The 24,167-nt window shown below is 42.3% G+C and overlaps 1 protein-coding gene across 1 annotated transcript; it reads left to right on the top strand.

The window, feature by feature from the left end:
- Window positions 1–3,217: 3,217 nt before the first annotated feature.
- On the top strand, window positions 3,218–20,263 carry LOC120943869 (prorelaxin H2-like). The gene is made up of 2 exons (XM_040357478.1): window positions 3,218–3,556; window positions 19,323–20,263. The coding sequence occupies exons 1-2, from the start codon at window positions 3,331–3,333 to the stop codon at window positions 19,691–19,693; spliced, it is 597 nt and encodes a 198-aa protein (XP_040213412.1). The 5' UTR covers window positions 3,218–3,330; the 3' UTR covers window positions 19,694–20,263.
- Window positions 20,264–24,167: the final 3,904 nt, after the last annotated feature.

The following is a 24,167-nucleotide window of genomic DNA, read 5'->3' as shown; positions in this document are numbered from 1 at the left end:
TGAATTGGGTCAGTGGACCAATATGACCGCAACTCTTTTTTGTAATGCCCATGAGGAGGGATAGGCCCAGGAAGGTTTTAAATTCGGAAAAAGTAATTGGTTTCCAATCTCTGGCAAGGGTCAGCTGGGGATTAGCGGCGATGTATTGACCAGCATACAAATTGCTTTGATCCACAATAGATTTATAGAGATCTTCGGTGAAAAACAGCGAATAAAAATCAAGTGACGTAAAATCAGCTGTTTCCACCTGAATTCCGGGTTGGCCAGTGAATGGGGGAAGTACGGGTGCTGCAGAAGTGGTGGGTACCCAATCAGGATTGGCGAATGCAGGAGGAAGGGCACTATGGGCACGACAGGCCTGTCTTTGTCCTCTTCTTGGTGGCAGCGGGACACTACTTGTGCTTGCCACCTCACCAGCTTGAACTGCACTTATGGGACTCGCCACGTCACCACGTGATACTGCAGTGCTGGATGTACGACCAGGATGTACTAGGCATGCTGGTGCTTGCCAGTTCACCAGAAGGAATAGCGGCGCTAGTACTTCTCTGCTCCATACGAGAGCCCTGCGGTTCTTGCACCTCAACGACAGCAGAAGATCGGGGTCTGGTGCGCCTGACCCTAGCAGGGACCATAACTCCGTCGTCAGAGCTATCTGTCAGGGAGCCGCTGTCGTCTACAGGATCGTATTCTGAGCCAGAATCTGACAGATGCGTGACCTCCTCTTCACTATCTGTCAGGCTCATAAACGTGTAGGACCCTTCACTAGTGTACCTTCGATTTGCCATTTTGGGCTCTAAATTTAGTGGTACACTAGTAAGATTTAAAGGTAAAAAAGCACCTGACTTTAGCGACTGAGTCAAATGCTACCCAAAAACTGTTAGCGATCGCAGAGATCAGGCCTGACTCTGCGAACACTGCACTGTGTTTTGTGACAGTGATCAATCGATACTGCACTTGGGTGGGCTGGGCTGGGCTGGGCGAAGGGGCTAAACGCAGGTGCTAGCAGGTATCTGGGCTGATCCCGCTAACAATGCGTTTTTGGGAACCCTAAACTGCAGGGGACACTAGTATAGATCTGATCAGATCAGGTATCGATCCGTTCAGATACTATACCACTAATGGAGGCGTATGATGCGTGCGTGGGTGTTAGCGGTACTGGCACTAATCTGACACTGCCTGGGGCGACGCAAACCCTATCTGGCGCTAAAACCAAACTTTGATCACCCGCCGGGCGATCAGAGGATTAAACCTTTATTGGGAAAAATATGGCGGGTGCCTTGACGTTATAAAAAATAAACTAGCTAAACTGCGTCAGCCGTGACACTTATACTGTGATCACTGGTGACAGGGGGTAACCAAGGGGTTAAACCTTTATCGGGGGGGGGGGGGTCCCTAGACCTATCAGGGCCTAAGACTAATTACCAATTACCTACTTATTTTAGTCACTAATGACACTAGTACAGCGATCAAAAAAAATATGTGATTGCTGTACTGGGTGACACAGTGACAGGTGGTGAAGGGGTTAATTGGGGGGGGGGGTGTGATCGGGGGTGAATTGTGTGCCTACGTGACCTGGTGTCAGTGTAGTGTTGTGCAACTCACGTTGATGTTCTCTCCTCTCGGTCTGGAACGGTCTCGGTCTGATTGTCTATCAAACAGTACCTTCCCAGAAAGCGTGCCAGATACGGGGTCAAGATGTAGAAGCTCTGTGACAGGGCAACAGGCTATACATCTAGTTTTATGGTTTACGAGGGAAAAGATAGTCACGTAGAGCCAGAGAACTGCCCAGATTACATAGGGAGCGCTGGTAACTTGGTGTTACCCTTATTCGGAAAGGGGTACCACTTGTGCGTGGACAATTATTACACAAGCGTGCCACTTTTTAGTCACCATCAGGCCTGACTCTGCGAACACTGCACTGTGTTTTGTGACAGTGATCAATCGATACTGCACTTGGGTGGGCTGGGCTGGGTGAAGGGGCTAAACGCAGGTGCTAGCAGGTATCTGGGCTGATCCCGCTAACAATGCGTTTTTGGGAACCCTAGTATAGATCTGATCAGATCAGGTATCGATCCGTTCAGATACTATACCACTAAGGGAGGCGTATGATGCGTGCGTGGGTGTTAGCGCTACTGGCACTAATCTGACACTGCCTGGGGCGACGCAGACCCTATCTGGCGCTAAAACCAAACTTTGATCACCCGCCGGGCGATTAGGGGATTAAACCTTTATTGGGAAAAATATGGCGGGTGCCTTGATGTTATAAAAAATAAACTAGCTAAACTGCGTCAGCCGTGACACTTATACTGTGATCACTGGTGACAGGGGGTAACCAAGGGGTTAAACCTTTATCGGGGGGGGGGGGGGGGTCCCTAGACCTATAAGGGCCTAAGACTAATTACCAATTACCCTAACACTTATTTTAGTCACTAATGACACTAGTACAGTGATCAAAAAAAATATCTGATTGCTGTACTGGGTGACACAGTGACAGGTGGTGAAGGGGTTAATTGGGGGGGGTGTGATCGGGGGTGAATTGTGTGCCCACGTGACCTGGTGTCAGTGTAGTGTTGTGCAACTCACGTTGATGTTCTCTCCTCTCGGTCTGGAACGAAAAGACCGACACGAGGGAGAGAACATCACTTCCCAGATTGGCCTGGAGATTGATAAGTTCTAAAACGAATCTGATCGTCGGGAACGGCGGGGGGCGCGCGCACCCCCTGCCGTTCATGCGCGTGACATATACCTACGTATAACTGCGGCGGCTGGTCGAAAACTGGTTAAATACCACCAGAAAAAAAGCTCTATTTGTGTGGAAAAAATAATAACAATTTCATATGGGTACAGTGTTGCACAACCACGTAATTGTCATTCAAAGTGTGACAGCACTGAAAAGTGGCCTGGGCAGGAAGGGGGTAAAAGTTGCCTGGGTAGGAAGGGGTAAAAGCGTTTAGGAAACAAGTGGTTAAAGTCAATGGGAATCTGACTACAGCAGCCCTCACTTTCTGTCATCTCCAAGGACAATGGAAAGAAAGCAGAGTTTGTATGAATGTGTGCACTCCACAGAGCCCTTATAATTGTAGGAATGGCGAGTGCACGACTGGATGCAGTGAGGTGGAAGACGCTAGCGGTAGGTCTGAGGGGAAGGGGTGGGAGGGGAAGAGGAGTCGGGTGAGTCATGGGCTCTGATGGGGGGATATAAAGCAATGGTGCAGGTTATACAGGACTTTACTGACACGGAGAACTGAAGTGACAGCAGGACTCCTACACAGCCCGTCCCGTTCGAGAACAGAGAGCCCTAGGCGCGCCTCAGGTGACAGGGTTTCTCCAATGGCGTTCTTACGAGGCACTGTGCTGTTCGCGGCCGGGCTGTTCATCCTTGCGTCCGCATTACCCGGCGAGCTGAGGGGGCAGAGGAGCCCGGTGAGCGGCACCGAGTACGGGGTGAAGCTGTGCGGACGAGAGTTTATCCGTGCTGTCATCTTTACGTGCGGGGGGTCCCGTTGGAAGAGGATACCTGAGGAGGAGCAGAGGGCGTCCGGCTTCGTGAGGAGAGGTGAGCAGTCCGCCAAGTTCTACCAACTCGCAGCGCGCGCTGCCTAACTGAGGCGCTTCACCGCCTCCTCGATTGCCCTGATACAGTGGAATCTTCTACATTCCCTTACTGTATGCAGTTAGATGCACAGCATCTAACGAGGATGAAAATAATTTGTAAGCCGAAACGTTTCCAAATTTGTTGGTTTAAATAGTCTCTGTAGTTAACTTTGATAAAAAAAAAAAAATCGTTGTAGTTTTAGGCTCAATTGTCACCTCTGACAGGGAAACTCCTTTATTAAGGTGCCTGTGACTGTCCTACACATAAGTTGATTATTTCATATTATGTGAGTTTCTGCAGTTAATTCTTTTAACACACGCTTTTGATGCATCAATACACTTTTTTTATATATATTTTTTTATTTAAAAGGAATGTTCCATTTGATTTTGGTAAATCCTCCTTTTTTTGTTTTGTTAGAGTATATGAAACAATCAACTCTTTAACTGTGTATAGCCATCTGTCTGAAATTAGGAAAACCTTTTTTGGGAGGATTTTGATGGCAGTTAGACAGAACACCACTATTTTTAGGTTTTGTATAGGATAAAAAGAGTTTAATTGAACAAATATTATTCTTAGGAAGGGTTATATATCTTACATATTTGGACAGTTGGTACTCGGTACAGGCAGTCCCAGAGTTACAAACATCCAACTTGTGTATGACTCATACTTACAAAGGGAGGAACACAACAGGAAGTGAGAGGAAATCTACCCCTAGGAAGGGAAATTCACTCCTGTAAGAGTAAGGGCTCTTTCACACGGGCGGCCCGTTCAGGTCCACCTGCCAGTTTTTTAGGCGGACCTGAACGGGCGCTCCGTGCTCCTCTATGGAGCCGCGGATGTCAGCGGTGACATGCCTGCTGACATCCGACCCGCTCCGACCTGCCAAAGTGTGACGGAGGAAAAACCTACTTTTTCTTCCGTCTGGCGGATTGGATCGGGTGAACACGGACAAATTTGAGGATGGGGAATCAAGTCTTTTTTTTTTTTTCAACCAGTGAAAATAAATCTATGGATTGCCTTAGAATCAAAATCTAAAGTAGGTAAAGAGTAGCTTCTCATAAGGGATTCCAGCCATAGATTTCAGATTTTATAGAATTTTATGGGGCAAGCTATGCCAGTATGTGTTATCTGGTGCTCGGGCAAAGCTGCATTTATCAGGCAAAATTCTTGTGTTAAAGTTGGAGGGTTGGGATTCTTCCAATTGAGTAGTATAGACTTCCTTGCCTGCAAAAATATTAGGTGAAAAATAATATGTTTGTGGACCAAAGAATTTATGTAGTTCAAGAAGACATACTTCAGAGGTTGTAGGACTGGAAAATACGAGGTAAGTCTCTAGTATGGAGTGTAATACTTCCCAAATGGCAGTGATACAAGAGCAAGTCCAGAAAACAGGATTTAGGATAGCTGAGGAGTCACCACATCTAAGACACTGGTCCATACAGTACAGTCTATCAGGCGTGTAGTGTAAATGATGTATAAACTTAAATTTGATGAGTTTATCCACCAATACTTAAAAGTATCTGCAAACCAGGTGTTCATTACCTCCTCCCAGATATTTAAAGTTTTAGGTAAGTGACCATATTTAAAATAATGATGAGTTTAGGTGACCCTCAATATGTCAGAGTTGACAATCAGTTCACCTAACTTTACTTTGTATTACGCTTTAAAAATGTTGTGGTAAATTTTTACACTGTCTTGATCATTTAGCTGTTCAGCTAAAGTCCTATTGGCAACATCGTTCCTTATTTTAAGTCAAGGTCATGTTAAAGTTTCAAATATGGGCATTGTCAAACTAGGACAAATGCACTACATTTTGAGAATATAGAACAATATACAAGAGTTTTATCATTTATAATACCGGTATATATTTTTTTCTATACAAGTCCAGTAAGCTTGGCTACCATTGACCCATGCAGTAGCACTTTAACATTGCCTAAAAAATGATATGCTTTTGTGTACATACTTATGTATTTAGGTAATGCATTGACCATAATGTATTCATAAACGTATGTCTGACTTCCATAGTTTTGTACTGGCCATACATGGCACAATACAAGCGAGCCTGAATATAAACCTTAACCAAAACACATTTTGCAGCAATTGAACCATTCTTGAATTTTGGCAACAACCAACTATCTTTGTGTGGTAACAGTCTCTTCCAACAATCACATTTCCAGCATAGAAAATGGGGGAGAGTGGGGGAGAAGGGCTAGTAGCTGAAGCTAGACCCAGAGCCACCCACTCAATTGGTTTGGGGGGGACTATCACGGTACTGATAAATATGCATAAAACATAATGATATAAAAAAGTTTATTGATTAATTAAAATTGCAAATTTTAATTTTGTATCATTGAATACAAACATGAATACATCTTCAACCATATGTGCAACATGAAGGTCCTTTTGGTGCACAAGTTGCTCAAGAATAGACAGATGTCTTGCCACCTTTTCTCAGTGAGACATCTTCCTATTTTAAAGTGGAAGTAAAGTCAAAACTAACTCTAAACCTACTCGCTTTATAGGGCTAGATAGATTAATCTTAAAATGTGACTGAGAATGGGTTTAGCGCTGGTTCTACTTCCATTAGCTAAAGTCTTAACAATTTACATTCTGCTATTAAAATGTTTGTTAAGAATTTGCAATAAAGGGCAAACAAAAATAATACATCAGTTTTATGTGCATTAGTTTGTTAGTGGATATAAAAATATGAGATTTTATGGGAAGTTTGTGTCAGAGCCCTTTAAAGAGTAATCTTCAATGTCCAGTATATCTAGAAGCAGTTTTTCAAATTTTAGTGGACTGGTTCTTTAATTTTGAAGACAACGGGGGTTATTTACGAAAGGCAAATTCTCTTTGCACTACAAGTGTAAAGTGCACTTGAAATTGCACTTTGAAGTGCAGTCGCTTTAAATCTGAGGGGAAGATCTGAAATGAGGGGAAGCTTTGCTGATTTTATTATCCAATAATGTGCAAGCTAAAATGCTGTTTATTCTCCTTGCATGTCTCCCTTGTATCTACAGCAACTGTAGATACAAGGGATACAGCTGTATCAACATTTATGTCCACACAGGTAACCCAGGGATCTTGACCCAATCACCATGTAAAGGCAGACGATCTCTTGGTCAATAACATATTATTTTCCTTGGTGTCCATGTTCCCTGTGTAATAAGAGCTGGCATATCTTCCTGACACTAGTGAAAATTGAAGTAGTTTCTTGGATAAGCTATGAAAAGTCTTTAACATTACAAAGCAAGTTCAGCTAAATATGATTAACTACTTACTAGACATACCATGACTTGTAGAGAACCTTCATGGACAATTCAGTGCTCAGGCAGCAAGCATTTCCAGCTCAATGCAAATTCTTGCTGTGAAATGATATGCATGTCTTAAGTACATTTTCATTTCAGTATAATAGAACACTATTACATAGCTTCACAAACCAGCTACAAAATTGACATATGTACTAACACATGTTTCTTGATATCAAAGGAATAATCGTAACAAATGGAAAACCTTTACATCATATTGTTCTCCGTCAGGTGTTTGACAAAACACCTCAAATCAAGTAAACTGGTCTTTTTTCCTTATCCTTAGTTGGTGTTAGGCATATGCTTGGTCATTCTCCAAATAACCACTTTAAACCATATACACAAATAACTTGATACACACTAGTAAAACATTCTTTGATTTGACCGGCATATGTTTTTAAATTGCATGATTTCTTGTAGATCGAGTTCTTTAAAACGTTTTGTATCATCCTAAACAGCTTCTCCTAAACTTTTTGTCACAGAGATTTTTTTCTATATCTACAGCTCATGGTACATTAGGGTGATTAGTAATTTGTAAATATAATTCAGTAATAGAGAATGTGATGTACCTAGCCTCTTTACCACCTAGGTGGAGAAATTTATAAAACCCCCATTATATAATAATTTTGAACAATAATCAAAAAATGACACAATGGCCAGAAAAAGCAATGCAGACAGAGAGGAATTACGTTTTTCTTTGTTTTGTTTTTTTTGTATCAGGGAACCTCTACTAAAAATGTTTATATCTACAGCTTCTGGTACACTAGTGTGATCAGTAAGTTGTAGATATTATTATAATAATGGCAGTTCAAATTGTAGTAAGAGTCGGTGGCGAGTGTTGTAGTGCCCCCATACATTGGTGGTCAGTGGAATAATGCCCCCTTACATTGGTGATTTAGTGCCTTCTCACATTGGTGGTCAGTGGAGAAGTGCCTCCTTGCGTTAATGGTCATTGGAGAAGTGCCCCCTTACACTGGTGGTCAGTATTGTAATTCTTCAAAACTTTTTTTGTATCATCTTGCACAGATTTCCCAATCTTTTTATCACATAGAAGCAATTGAAATAACTTTTATGTATTGGAAAACTCTGTTAAGATTTTAAGGACTACAGCTCATGGTACATTAGCATGATCAGTACATTGTCAATATAGTTATATTGATAGATAAAGTAATGATGGCAGTAATAGCAGTTCAGATTTTAGTATTTCTTTACATTGGTGGTTAGTGGTGTTGTGCCCCTTATAATGGTGGTCAATAAAGTGCCCTCCTTGCATTGGTGGTCAGTGAAAAAGTGTCCCCTTACATTGATGGTCTACGGAGAAGTGCCCCCTTACAGTTTTGGTGGTCAGGGGTGTAGTGCCCCCTTATATTTGGGGTCAGTGGTGTAATGTCCCTATACATTTGTGGTCAGTGGAGAAGTGTCCCCTTAAATCTGTGGTCAGTAATGGATTGTCCCCTTATAGTGGTGTAATGCTCCCTTACATTGGTGGTCACTGAAGAAGTGCCTCCTTACATTGGAGGTCAGTGCAAGGACCCCTTTAGATTGGTATTGACACCTTGGTGCCGAGTGCACGCAAATATGATCTGTGGATTTGGGCTGCCTCAAACCCTTCTGTCTCTTCATGTAATCCCAGACAGACTCACAAATGTTAAGATCGGATCTCTGTGGGGGCCAATCCATTACTTCCAGGTCTCCTTGTTCCTCTTTATGCTGATGATTGTTCCTAATAACATTGGCTGTATGTTTTGAGTCATTGTCCTGCCTCAGAATACATTTGGGGCCAATTACATGCCTACCTAATGGTATGGCATGATGGATAAGTATCTGCCTGTATTTCTCAGCATATAAAACAGCCTTGATCCTGACCAAATCTCCAAATCCGTGCTTAAAGTATATTTTCATAGGTCATGTGACTAAAAAACATTACATGGGTGCATTATTGATGCGTTCTTGCAGTGTTTTCAATTGGGCATTTTTGGTGCGTGTTTTTTTTTTAATAACCACCTAAGACCCGGACCATTATGCAGGTTAAGGACCTTGCCCCTTTTTGCGATTCGGCACTGCATTGTTTTAACTGACAATTGCGCGGCCGTGTGACGTGGCTCCCAAACAAAATTGGCATCCTTCCCCCCCCCCCCACAAATAGAGCTTTCTTTTGGTGGTATTTGATCACCTCTGCGTTTTTTTTTTTTTTGCACTATAAACAAAAATAGAGCGACAATTTTGAAAAAAATTCAATATTTTTTACTTTTTGCTATAATAAATATCCCCCAAAAATATATATAAAAAAAAAAAAAAATTTCCTCAGTTTAGGCCGATACGTATTCTACTCCCTATTTTTGGTCATTTTGTTTCGAAATAAGCGTTTATCGATTGGTTTGCGCAAAATTTATAGCGTTTACAAAATAGGGGATATTTTTTTCTAATTTTTTTTTTTTTACTACTAATGGCGGCGATGAGCGATTTTTTTTTTCCAATTTTATATATATATATATATATATATATATATATATATATATATATATATATATATATATATATATATATATATATAATTTTTTTTTTTTTTTTTTTTGACTGCAACATTATGGTGCACACATCGGACAATTTTGACACATTTTTGGGACCATTGTCATTTTCACAGCAAAAAGTGCTATAAAAATGCACTGTTTACTGTGAAAATGTCAATTGCAGTTTAGGAGTTAACCACTAGGGGGCACTGTAGGGGTTAAGTGTGACCTCATATGTGTTTCTAACTGTAGTGGGGCGGGGCTGGATGTGTGACGTCAGTGATACTCTTTCCCTATATCAGGGAACAGACGATCACTGACACTGCCACAATAAAGGACGGGGAAGGTGTTTACACACACCTCTCCCCGTTCTTCAGCTCCGGTGACTGATCACGGGACACCGGCGGCGATCGGGTCCAGCGGCCGCGGAGCTTCAGACCTGGTCGCGATCGCGCTGCCTTTTCGGTATTTATGACCCAGCCTAGGCTTTCTAAATACTGCACTGTGTAGATTATGCTCTGTTCTAGAGCCTGTTATTAGTGATCGATGAGTGGGAGGTCGTCCAGGTATCCGAGCACCAGGATTCCCTGGGCCCTTAAAAGACCCGATACTGGTGCTAGGACTTTTGTAAGCACCCGGGGTTCTGTGTCAAGCTGGAAGGGCAGACCAATAAACAGGAAATAACATTCCTCTACTGCAAATCGTAGGAGCCTCTGATGAGGTTGAAAGATAGGTACGTGTAAATATGCGTCCTTGTTATCGATAAAGGCTAAGGCTTAGTACACACGATCGGAATTTCCAATGGAAAAAGTCTGACTGACTTTTTCCATCTGAAATTCCGACTGTGTGTATGCCCAATTGGAGAAATTCCGATGAATTTCCATTGGAGATTACATAGAGAACATGTTCTCTTTTCCTCCGATGGAATTCCGTCAGAATTTTGATGTGAATTTGGTCGGACAAAGGTCCGATCGTGTGTACAGGGCATTGATCTCCCATCTGGAGCGAGGCTACTACTGAGAGGACAGACTCCATCCGAAAGAACTGGATTAATAGATGCTGGTTCAGGGATCTTGGATCCAAAATTGGCCTTGTGTCCCCATTTGGTTTCTGAACCGTGATCAGGTTCGAATAAAACCCTGCACCCCTTTCAGATACAGGAACCTGTATAATAACACCCTGAGGCACTAAATGATCTAGTGCCTGAAACAATAGGTTTCTCTTTGAAGGATCAGAGGGTAATTCCAGCTTGTAACCGCGTGATACTGTTGAGGTGACCCACTCGTCCTGAACCACTGTTCTCCAAATGTCCGCAAAGTGCAGCAGCCTCCCCCCCACCTGATAGAGTGGGGCATTCTCTCAAATGAAGGGCTTGGTCCCGGGTTTAGAAGAGTTTTTGACTCGGGGTATCTTCTGGCCCTGTGGCTTGCCCCTGGCTCTAACGCCCTGTTGGCAGCAGAACTGTCTTGGCGCTGAGACACCTGAGGAAGCAGTTCCTGAGTTTTTAAATGAGGTCCTTTTTTTCCCACAAATATAACTTTCTTTTGGTGGTATCACCTCTGCGGTTTTTATTTTTTGCACTATAAACAAAAGAAAAGCGACAATTTTGAAAAAAAAATATCTTTTACTTTTTGCTATAATAAATATCCTGCAAACATTTTTTTTTCCTCAGTTTAGGCCGATATGTATTCTACATATTTTTGGTAAAAAATAAAAAAAAAACGAAATAAGCATATATTGATTGCTTTGCGCAAAAGTTAAAGCGTCTACAAAATAGGGGATAGATTTATGGCATTTTTATTATTTATCGGGACAAATTGGACACATTTTTGGGACCATTGACCTTTATAGAGCAATCAGTGCTATAAAAATGCACTGATTACTGTATAAATGTCACTGGTAGGGATGGGGTTAACACTAGGGGGAGATCAAGGGGTTAAATGTGTTACCTATGTGTATTCTAACTTTAGGGGGGGGGGCTGTCTAGGAGGAGAGATACAGTTGCAATAAAAAGTAATCACAGTCTGCTTAAACTAAAAACACACAAATAATTAAATGTTGCCATGTTTTTATTGAACACACCATGTAAACATTCACAGTGCAGGTGGAAAAAGTATGTGAACCCCTAGACTAATGACATCTCCAAGAGCTAATTGGAATGAGGTGTCAGCCAATGTGAACCCCTAGACTAATGACATCTCCAAGAGCTAATTGGAATGAGGTGTCATCCAACTGGAGTCAATCAATTATATGAGATTGGAGGTGTTGGTTACAGCTGCCCTGCCCTATAAAAACACACACACCAGTTCTGGGTTTGCTTTTCACAAGAAGCATTGTCTGATGTGAATGATACCTCACACAAAAGAGCTATCAGAAGACCTACGATTGAGAATTGTTGACTTGCATAAAGCTGGAAAGGGTTATAAAAGTATCTCCAAAAGCCTTGCTGTTCATCAGTCCATGGTAAGACAAATTGTCTATACATGGAGAAAGTTCAACACTGCTGCTACTCTCCCTAGGAGTGGTGGTCCTGTAAAGATGACCGCAAGAGCACAGCGCAGACTGCTCAATGAGGTGAAGAAGAATCCTAGAGTGTCAGCTAAAGACTTACAAAAGTCTCTGGCATATGCTAACATCCCTGTTAGCGAATCTACGATACGTAAAACACTAAACAAGAATGGATTTCATCAGAGGATACCACAGAGGAAGCCACTGCTGTCCAAAAAAAAACATAGCTGCACTTTTTCAGTTTGCACAAAAGCACCTGGATGTTCCACGGCAGTACTGGCAAAATATTCTGTGGACAGATGAAACCAAAATTGAGTTGTTTGGAAGAAACACACAACACTATGTGTGGAGAAAAAGAGGCACAGCACACCAACATCAAAATCTCATCCCAACTGTGAAGTTTGGTGGTGGGGGCATCATGGTTTGTGGCTGCTTTGCTGCGTCAGGGCCTGGACGGATTGCTATCATCGAAGGAAAAATGAATTCCCAAGTTTATCAAGACATTTTGCAGGAGAACGTAAGGCCATCTGTCCACCAGCTGAAGCTCAACAGAAGATGGGTGTTGCAACAGGACAACGACCCAAAGCACAGAAGTAAATCAATAACAGAAGAAAATACGCCTTCTGGAGTGGCCCAGTCAGTCCTGACCTCAACTTGATTGAGATGCTGTGGCATGACCTCAAGAAAGCTATTCACACCGGACATCCCAAGAATACTGAAACAGTTCTGTAAAGAGGAATGGTCAAGAATTACTCCTGACCGTTGTGCATGTCTGATGTGAAACTACAGAAAACGTTTGGTTGAAGTTATTGCTGCCAAAGGAGGTTCACCCAGTTATTAAATCCAAGGGTTCACATACTTTTCCCACATGCACTGTGAATGTTTACATGGTGTTTTCAATAAAAACATGGTAACATTTAATTCTTTGTGTGTTATTAGTTTAAGCAGACTGTGATTGTCAATTGTGACTTAGATGAAGATCAGATCACATTTTATGACCAATTTGCGCGCCCCTAGCGGGAAAAAAAAGATGCAACGTAAGGTAACGTCGATTTGCCCAGCTGAGCCAACCTGCTGCCAGAAAACTGCGGCGGCTGGTCCAGAAGTGGTTAATAGGGCTCACCAAGCCCCTACGCAACAATCCTGTAAAGCACCTTAGCTCACCAAGCAACACCTGGTGACTCATGTCACGTGACACGGGTAAGGAGAAATAAACTGGTTCAAAACCTGCTCTGTACCCCACAGCTGTCCCCTGGAAGCACCACATGTCTGCAATACTCAGCCTAAATAAGCTGGCTGTGTGCCGGGACATTCTGCGCATGCGTGCACACGCACATACGTGGTCCTAGGAAACTGGTATGGCTTTATTTGCATATGACGTGAATCTTCATGCGCCAAGATTAAGCTATCCTTGATTAATTTAGGAACCATTTTTGGGACTAAAGACCTGGAGTTTAGAGCGCTCAACAAACATGCCCATCCACTATTCAGATGCTGCTAAAAAACGGAGGTACTTTCTGTATGGTTGGGGTTATATAGGGGCGGACTTCCTGTCTAAGACTTTGTCTACCAGTGTTCATTCACCTAGAGATGGCATATAACCCAGTAGGTAATGAATATTAGCCTAACTTGGTGTCCCGTGATGTATGATAAAGAAACATATATTTCTCCAGTCATCTTCCAGGACGGCACACCTGAGATGACGGTCCCACCTGACAGGAAACACAATTATCAACAGAGTTTAAAAGGCCCCACCCTTCCCTCTGTCCCTCAGTTATTGATTGTGTTTCCCACAGGATGGCAGCGAAACCTTTTTTCTTTTTTTTAAATAGACCAAGGTCTGGGACTAAGGTTCCTCCACCTCTCCACCCCCAAGGATGCCAGATCTAAAGCAGCCAGTGGTGGATGCAAGGTCTGAGTGAAAACCGCTCATATACCCCCCGGAGGGGCGGGTGGAGGATGCGTCCGTTTGAAGGCAGAAGCGTGGTCAGGATGGCTGACGGAGCCGAAAAAATCCTATCGTATTTACCGCTCGACTGTCGGCGTTCCATGGAGGCCAGTGCACATGTTCCCCTGGCTGGACGGCGAGCTCGAGTGAGGTCACTTCCGGTGCTCCGAACCACGGCAAACTGGCGCCGATCGTCGCGGCATACTCAAACGAGGAGCGGTGTCGGAGCGGGGGTCCACGATCCTGTGTCCTCCAGCTTACCCAGGCAAAGCCTCAGGTGGTGGAGCTGCTGCAAGGGGATTGAGGAGGAGACCGGATCAATCCAGGCAGCGTCAGAAGTCGCCACAGGGGGTGAGTGACTCAGCTGGTGGGGGGAAGGGCATTTGGGGTGGCCCTATTCCCTTTCCCCCCACAAGATACCCTAAGGGGCAATGGTGTTAAGGGCTTTATCTTTTATGTTTTACAGAAACTGAATGCCCTGCCCAGGAGACAACCAGTAGGTCCAAAGGCAAAGCTGCCAGTAAATCCAAGCGCGGTGGCAATTGTGGTGATAGACTCCCACACACACAAAACCCTTCTGCTTTAAATGCCTATACAAGTTAGCAGGCAAGGATACAGCACAGGCTATGAAGGAGTGCCGGGCATTAATCTGAAATGCCACTCTTCAGTCCTTTAGTAGGTAGGGAAAGTTCCCCCTCTCTGGCAGGAACCCTGGCAAGTATTATGGATTCCCTCTTGGCGGCTCTGATGAAGAGCTAGAAGCTTAGGATCAGAATTCTCCAGAGGAAGGAGAAAATTCGGACCAGGATAGTCTCTGTGAGACCAGACCTGAGGGACACCTCTTTGCAGCGGAGGACGTGGAGGATCTCCTCAGAGCTATCTATACCTCTGAAGATATTCAGCTACCATCCACTCAAGTCTCAGCACAGGATAGACTGTACAGGGGGCTGGAAAAAGCGCAGGCTAAATACACCAATCACTTAAGGATATAATTTTAAGAGAATGGAAGGAACCTGAGCGCAAGGTTCTAAAACTTAAAACCTGGAAACGTAAGTGTCCCTTTAAAATGGAGGAAGAAGACAGATTATTTAAAGTTCCGCGTCTGGATGCTTCGTTAGCTCAGGTATCCAAACATTCGGAAATAAAAAAAACAGGAAGCAGATCACGCTAAATTATATGTCAGAATATCTGCAAAACAAGTAAATGAAATAAATGACACCATATGCGAAAAGCTGTGACATATGTTACTATACTTGGTGAATGAATAGTCCTTTGTAAAAAACAAGTGATTCTTGATGAAAGAATAAATATATGAAAATTGTATTCAGTGAATAAGTCTGATAAGTGAGCCAAAAGTCCACCATGCAGAAGATTCTTAATTCAGATGTCCCCAGTGCAGGATAAATGAAACATCCCAGAAAGGTGATGAGAAAGGCACTTCCACCAAAGACAAACACTGCCTCTTACCGAATTTTGTTGGTCTCTGTTTAAGGAGACCAAATAAAGCACGAAATGATGTTAACAGACAGGTGTTCCCACAGGTCGATCCAACTCAAAAAGCTCAGAAACGATCAGTCATCTCAGCCAACCCGGGTAAGCATATGCAAATAGAAGAGGGACTCACATAGTGTAAAATCCTCGCGATTTATTAAAACAAAAGGGTATGCACTTGCATCACAATCGATCAGTCAAGGCATCCAGTATACAAACAAGCCGGCCAGCTCTAAAATACGAACGCCCGTATCTTCCGGGTTCAATCTAAAATGCGCGGTGACTTCAGAACGTCGCCTCCCTACGTTTCGTCGCAGGGGGACGTGGTCACGGGCCGTGACCACGTCCCCTTGCGACGAAACGTAGGGAGGTGATGTTCTGACGTCACCACGCATTTTAGATTGAACCCGGAAGATACGGGCGTTCGTATTTTTTGACCAAAGGCTGGCCCTGAACCCACTGGTAAAAAGATTTTTGACAGCCAGGGAAAGGGTAACCCCGGTAAAGATAATCAGGTTCCCACCTTGGGATTTATCCCTGGTACTAGATGCTCTAACCAAAGAGCCTTTTGAGCTGGTGGCTCAGATTTCCGTTAAATTTTTTTCACTTAAGATGGCCTTCCTTCTGGCAATCACCACAGCCAGAAGGGTTAGTGACTTGCAAGCTCTGACGATAAAAGAGCCTTTTTTTGTTGCTCCTAGAGGATAGGGTAATTCTCAGACAGGATCCTTTATATTTACCAAAAGTGACCTCTGAATTTCAAAGGTCACAGGAGATTGTCCTCCCCTCCTTTTGTCAGAATCCTAAAAATGACACAGAGGCCAGGTGTCATTTATTAGACGTTATGTGTCTTCTAGCCTATTTAGATAGAGTGAGTGAATTCAGGAGATCAAATCATTTGTTCATTACTTTCTCCGGTCAAAAGAAAGGGCTTCAAGCCTCTAAGCCTACGATAGCCAGGTGGATTCAACAGACTATCGCAGTAGCTTATGAACAGTCAGGAAAACCTGTTCCAGCTCACATTAAAGCTCACTCAACCAGATCTCTGGCGACCTCCTGGGCAGAGAGAGCAGGCAGAGAGAGCAGGCACATCGATTCATCAAATCTGCAGAGCAGCAACTTGGACGAGCCAAAATACTTTCCTGAGGCACTACAGAGTGGAGCTGTTTTCTCCTCAGGACTTGGCATTCGGCAGGAAGGTCCTACAGGCGGCGATCCCACCCTAAGGTAGGCCTGAACTTCTTGCTCATCGTCTCAGGTGTGCCGTCCTGGAAGATGACTGAAGAAAAGTACCAGTTACACTTACCGGTAACGGATTTTCTAGGAAGTCTTCCAGGACGGCAGGCCTACTTCCCTACCCTTAATTGTTGGTAATGTTCTCACAGAGGTACCCTCTGACACCGGTGTGGGTCTATACTTTGTCATAACTGTGAGACAGAGGGAAGGGTGGGGCCTTTTAAACTCTGTTGATTGTGTTTCCTGTCAGGTGGGACCGTCATCTCAGGTGTGCCGTCCTGGAAGACTGGTACTTTTTTAAAAAGCTGTCAATTTTGGTTTCGGCCAAGTGCATCTTAAATTTTCAGTTTTGGTTTCGGCACCAAAATTTCCATTCGGTGCACCTCTAGTAGAAATGCAGCCTCAAACTTACAAGGAACCTTCACCATGCTTCAATATGATATAAAGTTAGCCTCTATAGGGTACATATGATATAGAATTAATTAAAAGTACCATCATCATCCAGGGTTCTAAATTGAATAAAGGTTGGAATTTGGGTCCCAAACCAAAGACCAGGGAAGTTGTGGGCAATTGGACTATTACGGTACGATAAGCAAAGGTAAGGAATACACATGTGAAGGAAAGTACACATTTTTATTAATATGGCTGTAAAACAATAAAATACAAACAAACATGAAATTAAAAAAGTGACACTCCATGTGTATCACCACAGTAAACGACCCCTAAGAGGGGGAAGGTCATAGTGGGAGTAGAGGTCACTAGAAGTTTCTCTACTTGTGTGTGTGTGTGTGTGTGTGTGTGTGTGACCTGTGTCTTTCACAACCTCACCTTAGTAGCAGAGTTTAGCTGTTTCTCACCCAGTTTTAAGAATCCTACACATCTGTCTCTATTTTCTATTTCAGTCAATGACTGTTTCAACCTACATATGAAATTGATGATCATTAGCACCTGCTTGGTATAATTGGTTGATCATACACTTGACTCGTCCTACAAAAGCCCCGACTTTGTGAAAATGTACAAAGTGTGCAAGCGTAAGAATTGATTCTGGTTTGGAGCTAAAGGGTAGTCTCACCAAATGTTCGTTTGATTTAGATTGTTCTGTCTGCTTGATTTGTATTTTGTAAATTGATAAAAATAAACAATTTAAATTATATATTATTGAAAACAATCTTACTTTACAGCATTTCTTTACATTTGCCTAAAACGTTTGCACAGTATTGTACATAATACTGGGCTATTAAAGCGAAAGGTCCATCCGATATTTTATTAATTTTTTTTTTTTTAAAAAGCCAGCATCTACAAATACTGCAGCTGCTGACTTTTAAAAAATGGACACTTACCTGTCCAGCGCGCCCGCGTCTTCGGCGGCTTCCGCCGCCATCCTTGGTGAGGGAATCAGGCAGTGAAGCTTTGCGGCTTCACTGCCCGATTCCCTACTGCGCATGTGCGAGGATCGCGGCGTCCCGTCACTGGTCCCCACTCTCTCCTGGGAGCAGTGTTTCCCAGAAGACAGGGGGGGGTGATGTGAAGGGGCTGGACTCGCGCGGGAGTCAGAACCCGGAAGTGGTGCAAATACCCGACTCTTAGACAGGTATCTGCACACCCCCCCACCCCCTGAAAGGTGCCAAATTTGACACCGGAGGGGGGGAGGGATCCAAAAAGTGGAGGTTCACTTTTTGTGTGAACCACCGCTTTAATACTGCTTTATAACATATGATAAGTCACGACACCTTATTTTACCTATTTATTGTTCTCAATTTTGCATTTACAGTAAATATTGACTTATTTTTTATTTATTTTATCTGTAGTAGAGAACAGAAAATCTACCTTCTAAAATGTTAGTCTACTAGAAAATTATTGGTTTTATGTATTAAGGCAGAACAAAGGTGTAAAGCATTGATAACAATAACTTGTAGAACTTGTTGCAATATACACAATATTACCGAAAGTATTGGGACACCTGCCTTTACACACCCAGTCTTAGTCTGTAGGGTTTAATATTGAGCTGGCCCACCCTTTGCAGCCATAACAGCTTAAACTCTTCTGGGAAGGCTGTCCACAAGGTTTAGGACTTTAGGTTTTGTGTCTATGGGAATGTTTGACCATTCTTCCAGAAGTGCATTTGTGAGGCCAGGCTTGGATGAGCGAGTTTGGGGTAGAGGAACTTGACTGGCCTGCACAGAGTCCTGACCTCAACCCAATAGAACACCTTTGGGATGAATTGGAGTGGAGACTGCGAGCCAGGCCTTCTCTCCAACATCAGTGCCTGTCCTTACAAATGCGATTCTGGAAGAAGGGTCAAACATTCCCATAGACACACTCCTAAACCTTGTGTACAGCCTTCCCAGAAGAGTTAAAAATGTATAGCTTCAAAGGGTGGGCCAACTCAATATTGAACCCTCGCACTAAGACTGGGATGCCATTAAAGTTCATGTGGGTGTAAAGGCAGGCGTCCCAATACTTTTGGTAATATAGTGTATCAGAGTGCAACTTTTATTGGCTCAGAACAGTGAAAGGGTCATTCATGAGTTGCCATGTACTCTTGCCATTACATTTTGGCTTTTCAGATATAACTGTTTTAGTATACAGTGCTATTAAAACCTTAAAACAGAGTTAGTAGATAACAGGTACTTGATAAAGTTAAATAATACTTTCTGAAAGAAAACACGGGTAAATATTGAGAAATTTTCTAAATGTTTAATATTTTTGTTTCTTTTTTCCCCAAGATAACTTGCAGGATTCCACTAACAGAGAAGTAAACCAGTTGATGGTACAGGCACTTTTAGGAACTAACCTGGAACAGCTTCAGATGCCTGATTTTCACTTAAAACAAGAACATTTATCACAACATCCCTTTATCGCCTACGATGATTTCAAAGACCGCATACCAGTATCGGAGGATTTTAGTGAGTACATGCATCAAGTGGAAGATACAGATAAAAAAATTCAGCGTGAATCTCAGAACAGCGGTACTCTAGGTTCAGATCAGTTCCCCTGGACAACATTCTCCAGGACAAGGAGAGAAATATCTGTTGGAGTGGCAGGCATTTGTTGCAAATGGGGCTGCACAAAAGCAGAAATCAGCACCTTGTGCTAAGTGAAGAGATTACTGATGTACATCACATATACCTTTTTTGTTTGCATAGACTTAGAATTGCTTTGAACTACAAACATATTTCACAAACACTGACTATACAGATTATTTTGTTGATCACTCTTTGTACTTTAACCAAGGGCCCAGTGTGGCCTATACATGTTAAAGGATCCTTTTATTTATTTTTTTAAATCAATATGTTATTTCATTCACTGTTTTATAATAACTGAACATTCTCTATGTTGTTGAAATATGACAGAAATCAAGTTGGATTTGAAATGTGAGTTTAGAGCTGGGGAACTTTATAAATGTGTGGCTGTAGAATGCAAGTTTATTATTCTGTTGATGTAATGTTACAGGAATGCTGTACAGAGTATAAACAATATAACACATTGTGGAATTATTATGTAGATAAAGCAGCACATAGAAGCAAATACAACTTTTCGGTTCATCTTCTTTGCAGTTGAAAATATGACATCTGATATAACCAACAAATACAGTGGGGTTGATTTACTAAAACTAGCGATTGCGAAATCTGGAGTAGCTGTGCATTGTAGCCAATCAGCTTCTAACTTTAGTTTGTTCAATTAGGCTTTGACAAAAAAAAAAAAACTAGAAGCTGATTGATTTTTATTAAGAGCTGTACCAGATTTTTTACTCTCCAGTTTTAGTAAATCAGCCCCAGTGTGTCTCTCAGCCACCAGTCAGATTCAGTCTGACCCTGAAACTTTGAAGTAAACCATGGGCTTTGGACAATTAATTTCTGTTTTCAGCAAAAATACATTAATATTTCATCACGTCCTTGGTGTTTTACTTCAAGTAATACAAAATGTATTAAAAATAAAATGTTGTTTGTGAGCTTTGCACATATCAGAGGTTGTTTACTAACTGGAAAGAATGTAAGTCCAGAAGTTATATTCCTTTACACATGTGCCTCTTGTTAGAGCATTGTGAAGGGTAAAGGAAATTCCCATTTTTATTTTATTTGTTCCCTATAATGTGCAAAGCTAGACAGGAAATGGTGAAGCTACTATTTTTCAGCTGAGCTGCCAGGTCAAAATATACATGCATATGAATTTTTTTAATGGCATCCCAATCTTAGTCCGTAGGGTTCAATATTGAGTTGGCCCACCCTTTGCAGCTATAACAGATTCAACTCTTCAGGGAAGGCTGTCCACTAGGTTTAGGAGTGTGTCTGTCCTATGGAAATGTTTTATCATTCTTCCATTTGCTAGGTCACGCACTGATGTAGAACGAGAAGGCCTGTCTCGGAGTCTCCAATCTAATTCATCCCAAAGGTGTTCTTTCGGGTTGAGGTCAGGACTCTGTGCAGGCCAGTCAAGTTCCTCTACCCTAAACTTGCTCGTCCATGTCTTTATGGACCTTGCTTTGTGCACTGGTTAAAACCATTTGGGGGGGGGGGGGATTATGGTGTGGAGTAGTTTTTCAGGGGTTGGGTTTGGCCTTTTGGTTCCAATGAAGGAAACTCTTAAGGCGTCAGCATGCCAAGACATTTTGGACAATTTCATGCTCCCAACTTTATGGGAACAGTTTGGGGATGGCCCCTTCCTGTCCCAACAACTGCTCACCAATGCACAAACAAGATCCATAAAAGACATGGATGAGTGAGTTTAGGGTAGAGGAATGTGAAAGGTGGGCCAACTTAATATTGAGCCCTACGGACCAAGACTGGGATGCCATTAAAGTTCATGTGTGTGTAAAAACAGGTGTCCGAATGGGCAACCCAATACTTTTGACAATATAGTGTATATGCTTTTTATTTTTAGGCTTTCTTGCTCTTGTAAAAAAAAAAAAAAATACTTTGTGTGTTTCTGTAGCAAGCTAAGTGGTTTTGTCATCTGAGCAAGAAAAGGGCCAAGTTGTCTGCATGTGGAAGACTATAGAGCTCCCCTCACAACACCTTGTCAAAACAGGGCTGCAGCATGTTTTTTTTATTGCACCATCCCTACTTGTATATTTATCGCTTTACTGGTTTAAATAAGATGTTTCAGTTCCATTTTTATTATTGTGTTTCCCAGGGGACCAATTTCATGTAGTAGTTTGCCCTATCATCCTATGTGCTGTTTAAGGTTAGCTGTAAGGTTGGACAGGTTGGTGGCACTTCTTTCTCCTTGGCCATCCAACAACATAGCTAGCGAGAAGATGGCTGCTTTAACAGAGGGCCCTTTTCCCTGTCTCCAAGCACTTTCTTGAAACAAGTTTGTCACAAGGAATGCAGGAAGAGGGGGGAGGCCTGTCAGCTAAACTTTTCCAGGCAAGTGTTTGGAAATGGGGGAAAAAAAGTGCCATCTGTCAAAAAACCCAATTCCTTGCTAGCTCAGCTGTATTGTCAGATGGCCCTTTGCAGGAGGAAGGGCACCATGTCCAACCTCACAGATGTCTTTAGACAGCACATAGTAAGATAGGACGGAGTACAACATGTACTTTGCCCCCCTGTGGAAGAAAACATATATATAGAAATGGAAGAAATTTAACCTTCTGGATACGTTTGATGACCTTGCTATTCCATTCCATATAGTCATGTTTTTAAAAGTAAACTAAGAATAAAGATACCATTGTTGGTTTAATTTTATAGGCACAGTTGTTGGAGTTGTCAAGCTCCCCTTTGCTTCATACCCCTGTGAGTCAGCCACCTGTTACAAGCATGTGTATGTTACAAACTGGAACACCTATATACACATACTTGTTGTGGGTCAGTGATGCAGTTAGAATAAGGATGACAGCTTCCAGAACCATGGATAGGCCTCTTTAACCACTTAAGGACTGCCTAACACCGATATACGTCAGCAGAATGGCACGGTTGGGCACAGGCACGTACCTGTATGTCGCCTTTAAGAGCCCAGCCGTGGGTCGCGCCCCCGATCGCCGCCGGTGTCCTGCGATCGGGTCACAGGAGCTGAAGAACGGGGAGGTGTGTGTGTAGACACACCTTCCCCATTCTTCTGTGTTTCAGTGTCACTGATCATCTGTTCCCTGTTATAGGGAACGACGATCAGTGATGTCACACCTACAGCCACGCCCCCTACAGTAAGAATCACTCCCTTAGGGCACACTTAACCCCTAGTGGTTAACCCCTTCACTGCAATCAGTGATTATAGCACTTTTCGCTGTGAAAATGACAATGGTCCCAAAAATGTGTCCGAAGTGTCTGCCATAATGTCGCAGTCACGAAAAAAAAAAATCGCTGATCGCCATTACTAGTAAAAATATTAACAAAATTGCCATAAAACTATCCCCTATTTTGTAAATGCTATAACTTTTGCGCAAACCAATCAATAAACGCTTATTGCGATTTTTTTTTTTTTTTTTTTACCTAAAATAAGTAGAATACATATCGGCCTAAACTGAGAAAAAAAAATAGTTTTTTATATATTTTTGGGGGGATATTTATTATAGCAAAAAGTAAAAAATATTGCATTTGTTTTCAAAATTGTCGCTTTATTTTTGTTTATAGCGCAAAAAATAAAAACCGCAGAGGTGATCAAATGCCACCAAAAGAAAGCTCTATTTGTGGGGGGAAAAGGACGGCAATTTTGTTTGGGAGCCACGTCGCATGACCGCACAATTGTCAGTTAAAGCGACGCAGTGCAGAATCGCAAAAAGGGGCAAGGTCCTTAACCTGCATAATGGTCCGGGTATTAAGTGGTTAATATGCATCCCCCTTGATGGGTTCCTTTCAAGCTTCACATTCCATATTTAACACCATTAAGAAATAAAAATGGTTACCAAGGCATTCTATTGAAAGTGTAACAGGACACAGATGCCCACACAATATTCAATTAAATGCTTTCTTAAATTCTTGATCGGTCCTATTGTAGGCAGAATACTTCAAATACTAACACATGTCCTGTACAAGCATGGAGCTTTCCTGATGTGCACAGTTGCTCCTATCAAATCTTCTGCACCTAAAATTCAAAAATGTAATTTACCCCTATAGTTTATCCTGAATAAAGTTTTTATTCTAAATGTACTCTTTATTTAACTGGGTATTGGTAGGAGGATAATGGGAATTTTGTTGTACAAAATTTGAAGAGCACGTTTATCCAGAAGTTATTGGAAATGCTTTATAAAAGTGTGTAACTGTTGTGTTTAATCCCAGTTAATTTGATTTATAGCCAGACAAAATATATTGGCTAGAAAATAATTTCTGAATGCACCACATGCCAACGCAAACTCGGATATCTAATAAAGTACTTTGAGCAAACAGTTTCTGCCCACTGGCGTCTTAATTGTGTGTTTTTTTTTTTTAGCGGTTTACTTTCATGAACTATGATTTGGTTGAAAATCAAGAGAAAACCGGAAGGTCAATGCTTAGCTAAGAATAGAAAAAAGGATGACCCCCTAGTATAAAATCAAAATATTAGGAGAATGTATGTGGACTTATTCATATTTGCAGTGTATGTACCATGTTAAAATTAAAGTATATGTGAGCCCTTACCTTGTAAACGAACCCATT

This window comes from Rana temporaria, chromosome 1 (genome assembly GCF_905171775.1).
Source record: "Rana temporaria chromosome 1, aRanTem1.1, whole genome shotgun sequence".
Taxonomy (NCBI): Eukaryota; Metazoa; Chordata; class Amphibia; order Anura; family Ranidae; genus Rana; species Rana temporaria.
This window is presented reverse-complemented; position numbering and strand designations above follow the sequence as displayed.